Genomic DNA, 13,702 nt, shown 5'->3' with positions numbered 1-13,702 from the left:
GCCCTGGAGCATCCCACCACACAGCAAGCTTGTCCCTCTCCTCCTTACATCTATCCTCTACTGTCAGATTCTCCTATTCCCCACTCCCCTTACCCTAGAGTCTCCAAGCAGGGTGTGCAGGTATTTTAGGTAAGAAAGTGACCGGGTGTGGCGGCTCACGCCTGTAATCCCAGCACTTTGGGGAGCTGAAGCAGGAGGATCGCTGTCTGGGCAACAAGGCAAAACTGTCTCTACAAAAAAACAAAACAACACTTTAGCTTGGTGTGGTGGTGCAAGTCTGTAGTCCCAGCCACTTGGGAGGCTGAGGTGGGAGGATGGCTTAGGCCCGGGCAGTCAAGGCTGCAGTGAGCCATGATTCTGCCACTACATCCAGCCTGGGCAACAAAGTGAGACCCTGACTCAAAAAAAGAAAAAAAAAGGCCGCTGCAGTGGCTCACACCTGTAATCCCAGTATTTTGTGGGCAGATTACTTGAGGTCAGGTGTTCGAGACCAGCCTGGCCAACAAGGTGACACCCTATCTCTACTAAAAATACAAAAATTAGCTGGGTGTGGTGGCGCACACCTGTAATACCAGCTACTCAGGAGGCTGAGGCAGGAGAATCGCTTGAACCCAGGAGGCGGAGGTTGCAGTGAGCTGAGGTTGCGCTACTGCACTCCAGCCTGGATGGCAGAGTGTGACTCCGTCAAAAAAAAACAAAAGAAAGAGAAAGAGAAAGAGAGGAAGGGAAGGGGAGGGGAGGGGAGGGGAAGGGAAGGGAGGGGGAAAGAGAGGGAGAAGGGGAGGGAAGAAGGGAAGGGAAGGGAAGGGAAGGAAAAAAAAAAAAAGAACTGAGCCAGTTTCAGTATCTAACATTGTGATTGACACTGTCGCCCCCTGGAGCCCAATCTGAGAATCAGCAGGATTCTCCTTGAGGGTTCTGAAGGCAAAGACCAAGACTGGGGGCCTTTTCCCTGCAGGCTGAGGTGGATTTCCAGATGCAGAGACCTCAACTTAATTATCTGATCCCCGGGAAACATTGAAGGACTGATACAGCACAGCCAATATGAGCCAAAGGCAGCTGTGTGGAGGCGCAAGCTGATGCAGTGGTGCCCGCAGCTGTACAGTGGTTCATTCATATGCAAGCAAAGAACTGGGGCCCAACTCCATCACCCACTCCTGTCCCTGCCCCTCTGCCTTGCCCTGGCTACTGCAGCCCAGCCTCTCCTCAGCCCAGGTCTGCCTACACAGGCCTGACCACTGTATGCCCAGCACCCACTACATTCTCTGGGGTTGTTCAACTCTGTCCAAATTCAGCTCCAGCCCATTGATCTATTCAGTTCAGACTAGGCCCTCCTCAAATGGCTGGCTTTGCAGGGTGCACTGTCCTGTCCCCAGACTCTGGGATAGCCAGTCTTTTTTTTTTTTTTTTTTTGAGACGGAGTCTTGCTGTGTCGCCCAGGCTGGAGTGCAGTGGCACAATCTCAGCTCACTGTAAACTCTGCCTCCCGGGTTCATGCCATTCTCTTGCCTCAGCCTCCCGAGTAGCTGGGACAACAGGCGCCCACCACCACGCCCAGCTAATTTTGTGTTTTTAGTAGTGACAGGGTTTCTCCATGTTGGTCAGGCTGGTCTCGAATTCCCAACCTCAGGTGATCTGCCTGCCTTGACCTCCCAAAGTGCTGGGATTACAGGTGTGAGCCACCATGCCTGGTGAGGCATAGCCAGTCTTAATCCCTGTTCTCATGGAGGGTGGTGGCAAGAGCTGAGGGCAGATGCCCGTAGTTCACAGGAGAGGAAAAGGGCATTCACACAGAAGAAACAGTGTGGGCAAGGAGGTAAGATGGTAGATTCTGGAGAACTCAGAATATGCCAGTCCAGTCCAGCTTGCCATGAAGTTCTAGGCAGGGGCCTTACATGGATGTTGGCTGGTCTGGAGGAACAGGGGGAGCTGGGTAAGGGGTCTTCATCACATGTGTTTTGTTTTTGAAACGGGATTTCTCTCTGTCACCCAGGCTGGAGTTCAGAAGCACGATCATAGCTCACTGCAGCCTTGAACTCCTAGGCTCAAGGGATTCTCCTGCCTCATTCTCCCATGTAGATGGGACTACAGGCATATGCCACTGTGTCCGGTTACATGTGTCTTTGGGAAAGAAACCTAGGACTGGTGTTGGACTGGAAGGAGGCAAGAGGTAGGGGGAAGAGGTCAGAGGACTCCTAGAGTGAGCTGGCCCACAGGGCTACAGGGTGGCCCTGTCCCTGCGGCCCTTAATTGGATCCCCTGAGGAATTTCTATCATCAATTTGGCAACAGGCCAGGAGCATGGCTCACACCTGTAATCCCAGGTCTTTGGGAGGCCAAAGCAGGAGGATCGCTGGAGCCCTGGAGTTCAAGACCAGTCTGGGCAACATGACAAAACCCCCTTTCCAAACACACGTGCATGTGTGCGTGCACACACACACACACACACACGATTGGCAACAATCTCCACACTCCCAGTGACTGATGGGCTAGTATAAGCTGTCTCCGGCCAGGCGCGATGGCTCACGCCTGTAATCCACTTTGGGAGGCTGAGGCAGGTGTTCACCTGAGGTCAAGAGTTCGAGACCAGGCTGGCCAACATGGCGAAACCCTGTCTCTACTAAAAAAAAAAAAAAAAAAAAAAAATTAGCTGGCCATGGTGGTGGGCACCTGTAATCCCAGCTACCTGGGAGGTTGAGGCAGGAGAATTGCTTGAACCGAGGAGGTGGAGGTTGCAGTGAGCCGATATCGCATCACTGCACTCCAGCCTGCACACCGGAGTGGGACTCTGTCTAAAAAACAAAACAAAACAACAACAAAAAAACAAACAAAAATCCAGCTGTCTCAGTCCACACAGTGGAATATTGTTCTGCCATGAAAAGGTTTTTTATTACAAACATTTTATTATTTTTAATTATAAAGTGTTTTGTAATTGTGTTAAAAAATACATATAGATAGATAGATAGATAGATAGATAGATAGATAGATAGATAGATAGATAGATAGATACAGGGTTCTGCTCTGTGGCCCAGACTGGAGTGCAGTGGTGTGATGACAGCTCACTGCAGCCTCCATCTCCCAGGCTCAGGTGATCCTCCCAGCTTGGCCTCCCGAGTAGCTGGGACTACAGGCATTCGCCACCATGCCTAGCTAATTTTTGTATTTTCTTGGTAGACACAGGGTTTCTCCATGTTGCCCAGGCTGGTCTCCAACTCCTGAGCTCAAGCAATCCGCCTGCCTTGGCCTCCCAAAGTGCTGGGGTTACCAGCATGAGCCACCATGCTGGGCCTAAATATTTTAAATATTTTCTTTTTTTTTCTTTTGAGACAGGGTCTCACTCTGTTACCCAGGCTGGAGTGCAGTGGTGCGATTACGGCTCACTGCAACCCTCACCTCCTTGGCTCAGGTGATCCTCCCACCTCATTCTCCTGAGTAGCTGGGACTACAGGAGTGTGCCACCACAGCTGGCTAATTTTTAAAATGTTTTCGTAGAGGCGGGGTTTCGCCATGTTGCCCAGGCTGGTCTTGAACTCCTGGACTCAAGCAATCCACTTGCCTCAGCCTCCCAAAGTGCTGGGATTACAGGCATGAGCCACCGCACCTGGCCTTCCTTTTTTTCTTTTGAGACTGAGTCTTGCTTTGTTGCCCAGGCTGGAGTGCAATAGTGCGATCTCGGCTCACTGCAACCTCTGCCTCCCAGGTTCAAGCGATTCTCCTGCCTCAGCCTCCTGAGTAGCTGGGATTACAGGCATGGGCCACCAGGTCTGGCTAATTTTCGTATTTTTAGTAGAGATGAAGTTTCACCATGATTAGCCAGGCTGGTCTTGAACTCCTAACCTCAAGTAATTCGCCTGCCTCGGCCTCCCAAAGCGCTGGGGTTACAGGCATAAGCCACTGCGCCCGGGCCAACTCCCAGGTTCAAGCCATCCTCCCATCTCAGCCTGTGGAGTAGCTGGGACTACAGGTCCAGCTAATTTGTTTATTTATTTATTTATTTTTTGAGACGGAGTCTCGCTCTGTCACCCAGGCTGGAGTGCAGTGGCCGGATCTCAGCTCGCTGCAAGCTCCTCCTCCCGGGTTCACACCATTCTCCTGTCTCAGCCTCCCGAGTAGCTGGGACTACAGATGCCCGCCACCTCGCCCGGCTAGTTTTTTGTATTTTTTAGTAGAGACGGGGTTTCACCGTGTTAGCCAGGATGGTCTCGATCTCCTGACCTCGTGATCAGCCCGTCTCGGCCTCCCAAAATGCTGGGATTACAGGCTTGAGCCACCGCGCCCGGCCAATTTGTTTATTTTTATTTTTTTGTAGAGACTCACTATATTGCCCAGGCTGATCTTGAACCCTCGGGCTCACGTGATCCTCTCCGCCTCAGCCTCTCAAATTGCTGGGGTTACAGGTGTGAGCCACCGTGCCCTGCCTACAGGTCTTTTGAATGCTGCATCCTATAGATACTTTTTTCCTTCAATCCAGAAGCCAAAGCATAATTCACTAAATTCTTCAGAGCTGTCTTGGTGAGCTCAGGTGGTCTGCAAACCGCTATTTCCAGAGGGCTGGCATGGCGGCCTGTGTCTTCCTCCTTGCAGCCCTGTCCAGGCCCCTCCTCTTCTTGGCTCCCACTCTCTAGGCAGTTACTGGTTACCTACTCCGTTCTTCCCGGACTTGACTGTTGGGCATCTCCAGGGCTTCCGCCTTGCTAGTCTTCTCTTCCTCGGACCCTTTAGCCTGAGAGTGTGTTCCCCAGGGCTTTCCTTGGCCGGAGGGCAAGCGGAAGCTGTCTTCTTGGGGCGCCCACCCTGGCCATCCCATGCAACAGTCCCTCCTCCACACGGTCCTGCTTTCATCTTAGCAAGGGCAGAGCTAAGATCCTGCGCCTCCCTCAGGGACTCAGGGACACAGGTTACTTAGGGCCGAGAGCCCAGGAAGCCAGGGCAAATGCGACGGCTCCGAAGAGCCATACGAAGAAGGGCGGCGCAGCCAGCGGTTGGGCCCCACGCCCTGCTTTCCGCAACCCCACGCCACCCAACCCCACCCCATGCCACCCTCCGCCCCGCAGCTGCCCCAGCCCACAGTCCCCAGTCTCTGCAGCTTCTGAATGTGCCCCCGCCATCTGTGGACGCCAGAAGCCATGGGCACTGGAGAATGTCAGGGAAACATCAAGTTCTTCCTTGGGATCCGAGGGCTAGGACGGAGCTCCCGGAAGCACCAGGGGCCCCAAGAGTTCGGCCACCCTCCACACCCACCCCGCGCAGGGTCCACTACCTTCTACCCCCATCCCAAGCTGGGATTCTCTCTGCCCTTAACCCGCTTCCGTGCCATGTCCACCTCCCCCAGACTCGGCGCTGGAGATGCCCCACCTCGGCTGCCGCGGGCGGGGACCGAAGGTGCAGCTGGGCCCGGCGATGCGGGGCCATGAGTAAAGATCTGGAGGACGCGGAGCTGGCCAGGGTCCGGGTTGCAGGCCACGCCGGAGTCCGCGCTGCAGCGGGGGTCCGAGCCCGCTTTCAGGGTCCAGGGGCGTGGCGGCCTGGCCCTCAGCACAGTGGCCCACAGCCCTGCCTGAGGGTTGTGCTCCCGACTGCACCCGGCTCTGTCCCCCGCCCCCACCACACCCCAGGTAAAAGCGCGCGGGAAGGGACTGGGAGAGCGCCGGACAGGAAGCCCGGACTGAGCGCGGGGGCTGGGATCTGGAACCCAAACGCGGTGGCCGCGGGCCCGCGCCGGGACAGACCCGGGCTCCACTCTCACACCAACACTACGCGGTAGATGGGCTACAGTTCCTGGTCCTAGGGCTTCCAGGAGCCGGAGCCACACAAAATGAAGGGGTTCACTGGTAGTGGTTCCCAGACTTCGTTGCATATTAACCCCCCCCTGGAGAACTTAAAACTCCAGTGCCCAGTCCTATGCAATCAGATCCCTGGTCTCCACTGTGCAGCGCCCGTGGAGAGCCAGCGATGTGGAGGGTCGAGGTCACCCAGTTCTTTAGGGACAGGGTCTCACTGCCACCCAGGATGGAGTCCAGTGGTGCGATCATGGCTCACAGGAGTCTCGACCTCCAGGGCTCAAGCGATCCTCCAGCCTCAGCCTCCCAAGCAGTTGGAAGCACAGGTGCATGCCACCATGTGTGGCTTGAGACCAGGTCTTGCCATGTTTCCCGGGCTGGTCTCAAACGTCTGGGCTCAAGCGACCCTCTCGTCTCAGGCCTTCCAAAGTGCTGGGATTATAGGCGTGAGCCACTGCCCCTGGCCCCATCCAGCTCCTTCAGCCTGGATTACCAGTATTTCCCCTCCTCCAGGAATGCTTCCTAAACCCGCCTGGGCTCCACAGCGCCCCTCATCCTCAGCGCACTGGTCACCACATATGCTGCCCCAGCTTTCCAGAGCAGGACAGGGAACCCCTGAGCTCCAGCTCTGGTTGCCGGAATAGTCCTGCTTGCTGCCCTTGAAGAACCAGGGTGTACACTAAGACTGTAAGAACAGAGTCCAGTTACAATAGTGGGCTGGGGAGTCACCGACTTGGCCAGAGAAGACACCTCCGGAATGACTAGCCTGGAGGTGTCAAGTTTTTGTTGCAGGGTAAGGTTTCAAGACTGGCTGGGCCAGCTGTACTGTTAACCCAGCAGGGAGGCAAGCAGAGGGGTAGTCCCGACTATGTCCCATGTCCAAGAGTTTCCCTCGCCTCGAAGGAACCCAGGTCAGCATTCCTGGCCAAGATATACTTTTTCAAACTTGTTATTTTTTAGTTATTTTAAAAATTGAGGCCGGGCGCGGTGGCTCAAGCCTGTAATCCCAGCACTTTGGGAGGCCGAGGCGGGTGGATCACAAGGTCAGGAGATCGAGACTATCCTGGCTAACATGGTGAAACCCCGTCTCTACTAAAAATACAAAAAACTAGCCGGGCGCGGTAGCGGGCGCCTGTAGTCCCAGCTACTTGGGAGGCTGAGGCGGGAGAATGGCGTGAACCCGGGGGGCGGAGCTTGCAGTGAGCCGAGATCGCGCCACTGCACTCCAGCCTGGGAGACACAGTGAGACTCCGTCGCATGTAAAAAAAAAAAAAAAAAAAATTGAGATGCTGGTCGTGCGCAGTGGCTCACGCCCAGCACTTTGGGAGGCCGAGGTGGGCAGATCCCCTGAAGTCAGGAGTTCAATAGCAGCCTGGTCAACATGGTGAAACCCAGTCTCTACTAAAAATACAAAAGTAGCTAGGCATGGTGGTGCACGCCTGTAATCCCAGCTACTCCCACCTGGGAGGTGGAGGTTGCAGTGAGCCGAGAATATGCCACTGCAGAGGAGACTGTTTTTAAAAAAAAAAAAAATTGAGATGTTACTATGTCTCAATAGGGGTCACTATGTCGACCAGGCTGGAATGCAGTGGCTGTTCACAGGCACAGTCATAACTCACTGCAGTCTGGAACTCCTAGGCTCAAGCAATCCTCCAGCCTCAGCCTCCAGAGTAGCTGGGACTACAGGAACACACCATTGCACCAGGCTCTAAAGGTAGTTTTCAAAGTTGTATCTGGAAAGTATTGTTTCTTTCAGAATGATGTAACAGTTTTGATATTTCATGGCAGATTTCTCTCAAATTCAGCAGAAACCTGAAAGTAGGAATCAGGGACATTTTAGCATCATAGTTCTATATAAATATATATCCTGGGCCAGGCACAGAGGTTCATGCCTATAATCCCAGCCACTGAGGAGGCCAAGGTGGGAGGATTGCCTGGGCCCAGGAGTTGGAGGTGAGCTATCATCTTACCACTGCACTCCAGCCTGAGCAAGACATTGTCTCAAATAAATTTTTAACTTTACTTATTTTTTTTTGAGATGGAGTCTTACTGTCACCCATGGGGCTGGAGTGCAGTGGTGCGATCTTGGCTCACTGCAACCTCCGCCTCCCAGGTTCAAGCAATTCTCCTGCCTCAGCCTCCCTAGTAGCTGGAATTACAGGCGCCCGCCACCATGCCCAGCTTATTTTTGTACTTTTAGTAGAGACGGGGTTTCACCATCTTGGCCAGGCTGGTCTTGAACTCCTGACCTCGACATCCACCTGCCTCAGCCTCCCAAAGTGCTGGTAAATTTATTCTTAAGACAGGGTCTTGGCTGGGCGCGGTGGCTCATGCCTGTAATTTCAGCACTTTGGAAGGCTGGGGCGGGTGGATCACCTGAGGTCAGGAGTTCGAGACCAGCCTGGCCAACATGGTGAAACCCTGTCTCTATTAAAAACACAAAAATTAGCTGGGCGTGGTGGCACACGCCCGTAATCCCAACTACTCAGGAGAGGCTGAGGCACAACTGCTTGAACCTGGGAGGCAGAGGTTGCAGTGAGCTGAGGTCCCACCATTGCATTCCAGCTCTGGGCGACAGAGCAAGACTGTCTCAGGGGGCGGTGGGGAAAGGATCTCCCTCTGTCACCCAGGCTGGAGTGCAGTGGTATGTCTGCTCACTGCAACCTCTGCCTCCCAAGCTCAAAAGATCTTCCCACCGTGGTCCTCCCTGCACAGTAGTTGGGACTACAGGTGTGCATCACCACGCCTGGCTAATTTTTATTTTTTTTGGCGAGATGAGATTTCACCATGTTGGCCAGGCTGGTCCTGAACTCCAGATCTGCCCACCTTGGCCTCCCAAAGTGCTCGGATTACAGGCATGAGCCACCACACCCAGCCATAATTTTAAAAAATGGCTTCCTGAGGTTTTACAAGAAAATATGCACCTCTCAATACACAAACAGTTATGGGAATAGAGTACAAGTGAAGTCAAAGATAAAATGTACTGAGAGCTGGGAGTAGGAGAGACAAGGCCCTGGCTGAGGGGGTGTCAGTGGGCCTCCCAACACCTCAAGCCAATCCATTTGGAGGTCTCCCAAAGTTCATCAGGAGAACCACGTACAGCCAAAAACAGAAAAGGATTCAAGAAAGCCGCATAGGTATCATGCCCTGACCTGCGATGAGGCTGCTCACTTCCCATGACTTCTGCTTGAAACCATTCAACCCTGGTTAGCTCAAGCTGAAGAAATATTTACTAGAAGCCTCAGATATGGGTGCCTAGAAGGAAAAAAATCCAAGTTCTCTGTGGTGGTGCAACCTGTGGGAACTATTGCCCCATGCTCAAAAAGGCCAAACACTAGGCTCCCGTACAGTACCTACAAGGCAGACACTCTGTGAGCCAGATTTTTTCTCTTTTGGAGGGAGACCCCAAGTGGTCTCCTCTGGGTGCCCGAGTGTTGGAATGGGCGGATGCCAAGACTTCATTCTAGCTCTTGGTCAGCAGCAGCACTAAGGGGTCACTGAGGAGCATCAGAGATTTCACCACTGCTCAACTGCCAGGAGGCTAGTGGGGGCTGACTGAGGAGACACTGAAACACCGAAGCTGCCGCCACCACCGGCTGATGCAAGTTTTATTGAGACAATATACAAACAGGCCATGGAAACAAGGGTTTTGATGCTGGGACCAGTAACGTAAAACGGAATACAAAAATAAAAAGGCACTGATCTGTTAAGAAAAGACACTCGATGTGTTCTAAGAATATAAGTCATTTAATACTGTTAATTTTATAGCACAAAATAAAACAAGCTATGATCCCCAAAAATAATTTTAAAAGCTTACACAGAAAATATTATTGCCTGAAGTTTATGATCTTTAAATTACAGGTCAAAAGAGTTTTACGGTGTTGTTGTTGTTTTTGTTTTAAAACACACAGTGAAGACCGTCTAAGAAGCAAGGCCACTGTTCCTCCTGTAGGGACAACGATCCTGTCTCAGAGACCTGTCTTTCTACTCCTTTAGAAAATAGAACCAGCACAGTGTCCACACTGACAGCAGTTTCCAGGGGCATAGTTCTCCGGTCCCAGAGGGTGGAGTTGAGGCAGAGCTCAGTGGTGTCCACAGAAAGCATTAGTCTTAGGTACTGTGTTAAAACAATCAAGAATTCTTTCACGTTTAAGAGGTTAATAACCATAATATTAAAGGATTAAATTATAAACACCTGGCACAAAACCACATCATCCCTTTTCAAAAATAAAATGTTCATATTCCTCTGAGCAAACATCACAAGAGCAGTGGCCATCCTCTTCAGGCCTGCCTTGTCTGTAAACAGCTGTAAAGGAAAGCTAGCACAGTGCCAGGGACACGTGAGCTCCCAGGAGGGCACAGCTGTCCTTCCCTTTCAGCTTTCCAAACATGAGCACAGAAGGTGTCTAGTCTGGGTGACCAAAGTCCTCAAACGGCAGCTGGTCAACACATCATCTTCCTCGTTAACCCTGTCGTCAGGTGGTTCCACACAGCACAGACATGGCTGACTCCTGTACCGCAGGTCCTTCCCAGGATACACAAGTTTATAACCAAACAGTCAATGCCCTCTAGTATGTAATTTGTTTCCTTCCCAGGTGAAAAACCATAGTGAGTTAATTTAACATCCAAATATTTCTTAAAACATGGTAGAGCAGAGCAAGTAGCAGTTATGAACACCCACCCTCTAGGTCAGATTTGCACTGCTCTATGGAGCACAACTGTCTTCCCAGACCAGTGGGGAACCCAGGCACGAAGCTGAGCTGAGGCAGGGGTGCTGCTTTCATATGTTTAGTGTGAAAAAGAGAATATCCCTGGCCTGATTTAAAAAACTGACAAGGTTGTAAATCAAAAAGTTTTACTTTTGGCACATATCAGGAGTGCAGAACTCAAGCTTGCCTTGTTTTGAGCTCTGAATCTCCTGACAGCCCTGGATGCCATTTTCATGGGCTGAAGTAATGAGCTGATTAATTATAAAACCAAACCACAGGTATACTCTAGGTATATCTGATTCTGAAGTGCGCCACACAAGGTGAGTCGGGGTATTGGTCAGTGGACAGGGCTGAAAGGAAACCTTGCTTTCCAAAATGGCCACAGACTTCTTGCGCTCTAAGTCAACTGCTGTAATTCAAAGGTGTCAAGTCCTTCAGCTAAATCTGGTTGAAAAAGGCTTAAGGGTCTGTGCCCTCCTTGAACAGGGCACATTCATCCCTCTGCTGGAAACTCCACTCAGGGTTCAACTTGGGCAGGGATGAACCAGGTCACTGGCTAAAGGGCAAACACTATTTCTAGGCAGAGTTTGGGGACTCTGTGATATATCTGCCACTTGTGGGTGCTACGCCAGGCCTGAGCCCAAAATAAGCCAACCTGACACACCTAACCAGAAGCGGCAACTGCCGCAGACCATGCAGAGCAGGAGGCGGCCACCGTTCTCACTGGCAAGGAAGGGCTAATCTCTAAGAATTTTAGAGGAGAACCACAGATGGGAAGCCATGGTGATAGTTTTCCCAACTGACCATTAATTCTGTCACAGGGAACACTCTCAAGATTCATGAATGTGGCAGTTATCTGCCTAATGGAATACTGATTTAAAGAAAAATTGAAAAACGGTTGTTTTGCTGGTTCTGTCTCCAGAAGGCATTGTTCTAAATCTCAAAACCTAGGAACCTCCAGACAGGGCCACAGTCACAGCAGATACTCAGTAAATGACAGTTACTCATTAGGCTGTTGCTACATTTCTAGGTCTGCTGTGTTCACTATAAGCTGAGGCTTGTCTTTACCAGGGCCCAGAAGGGAGAACAGACTGAATTACACAGGGTTCCCAGAATTCTAGTCTGCCATGAGCAGCAGATGACGGATGAACCACACGTATATACCAGCTGGCTTGTATGAACAGGCCTCTTTTAGCTAACAGGGAAATGCTTTAACATCAATACACTGATAAGTGGTTAATGATAAACTGGTTAATGGTCTCCCTAGTCACTAAAACACTAAGACATCAAATACATTAACCAATTTCCAGAGCCTGCATTTCCACTGCTTGGGAGCATCAGACACTTACTTAGACTGTGAGACCAGTATCAGCAGCACCAACTTTCTCTGGCAGCCTGGTGAGACTGGGCCTGGGTACGGAGGTCTGGGCTTCAGTGAGTGGAATTTAATGATTCATTAATGAGTCCAATGATTCTATGAACAACCCCACTTTTTAGGGGAATTTAAGTCTTAACCTTAAAGGGGTACATTCACTGAAAAGCTGAACAGAAAACTGGCCAACTGCCCTCCAACCCACTGCTCTTATCACTGGCAAACAAGGTAAGCAAAGGTTTCCCTAAAGTACCCCCCAACTCTGATGCTTTTTAAAACAAAGTAATCCAAGGGGCTGTGCACATAGCATGGCACACCATAGCTGCATTATTTTGTGTGTTTTCTGCTACATGGCAAAACAAACTACTACTGGCAACCAAGACAATAAAGGCCTCTGCTTCATGGTTGTTCTTTTCAGATTCCTTTAGTTACAGCAGCTTCAGTTTAGAAGCTCAGAGGCATGTGTCATTCCTTGCACTATCATTAAAACCCAACCTGCTACTTAACCTGTTTAGAACACACAAGTCTAGGCCAGGCGCAGTGGCTCATGGCTATAATACCAGCACGTTGGGGGACTGAGGCGGGTGGATCACCTGAAGTCAGGAGTTCGACACCAGCCTGGCCAACATGATGAAACCCCGTCTCTACTAAAAATACAAAAATTAGTTGGGCGTGGTGTGCGCGCCTGTAATCCCAGCTACTCGGGAGGCTGAGGCAGGGGAATTGCTTGAACTCGGGAGGCGGAAACTGCAGGGAGGCAAGATTGCGCCACTGCACCCCAGCCTGGGTGATGGAGCGAGACTCCGTCTCAAAAAAACAAAAAACAAAACAAAACAAAACAAAAAAACCCCACACAAGTCTAATTAGTTAGTTTTCCAAAACCAAACCAAACCAAAAGAAAAAGAAAAGCCGGATTTTGGAGTTTTAGGACAGAATTCTCTCTTCCTTAAGGTTCAGTTCCTGTTGTCCAAAGAAAAGCAAGATGGCAGCTGAGCCACTGCTTTGTGGAACAGCAAACATGCAGTATCTCGCCATGGCCTCAGGCTTTCTCTGGTGAACACGACAGAATCAGTCCCATGTACAAACAGGCAGCGATGAGAAGGAAGACCCTTTCCTCCTCAACTTCTCTCCACTTGTGTGCTTCCATCAGTATTTCCAGTTTATGATCCAAAAGAACTCTAAAATCGGCTACTCTTTGACAATACGACTATGATACAAACGTCAGGAGGCAGTCGCTGTGTGCATTCCAAATGTGTGTGCGACTGCCAGTCTGCAGAAAGCTGGACTTCGGCAATGCAGTGTGACTTGCCTATGAGAGAGAATGCTTTCCCACTTCAAAGGAGACTAGGACAGGCAGAACAACAAAGCAGCAGGAAACGGGGCAACGGCAATCACTCGTTTTCATCTGGGTTTTGAGGGTCAAAGATTTTGACATGCGTAAAGGGAAAAAGCCCTTTGCGCCCATTCACCTCGCCTTCCCACTGGCCATTTATATTCATCCTTGTGACTTTCACAATGTCACCAACCTGTACGGATGAAGAAGACAAAGTTAGCATTTCTCTGCAACAAGAAAAAGACAGTTTACATTAAATCACAAACACTACCTTCTCCAAAGGGCCCATACATTATTATTTAGACACACAGTCTCACTCTGTTAGCCATGCTGGAGTGTAGTGGTGAGATCACTACTCAATGTAACCTCTAACACCTGGGCTCAAGTGATCCTTCCACCACCACCTCTTGAATAGCTGTGACTACAGGCGTGCACCACCATGCACATTAATTTTTTATTTTTTATAGACAGGGTCTGTCACCCAGGCTGGAATGCGGTGGCACGATCAC

General features: G+C 50.9%; 1 protein-coding gene across 1 annotated transcript in view; it reads right to left on the bottom strand.

Annotated features, from left to right (window-relative positions):
- Positions 1 to 9,360: 9,360 nt before the first annotated feature.
- The window catches only part of CRKL (CRK like proto-oncogene, adaptor protein), a 42,300-nt gene continuing 37,958 nt past the window's right edge, over positions 9,361 to 13,702 (bottom strand). The window contains exon 3 of the mRNA XM_003905262.4: positions 9,361 to 13,386. Within this exon, the coding sequence (XP_003905311.1) occupies positions 13,252 to 13,386 (135 nt within the window). The 3' untranslated portion in view covers positions 9,361 to 13,251. The remainder of the gene's footprint in view (positions 13,387 to 13,702) is intronic.

This window comes from Papio anubis, chromosome 16, assembly GCF_008728515.1.
Source record: "Papio anubis isolate 15944 chromosome 16, Panubis1.0, whole genome shotgun sequence".
In the NCBI taxonomy this organism is placed as follows: Eukaryota; Metazoa; Chordata; class Mammalia; order Primates; family Cercopithecidae; genus Papio; species Papio anubis.
The sequence above is the reverse complement of the archived record's forward strand: the minus strand, read 5'-3'. Positions and strand labels throughout refer to the sequence as shown.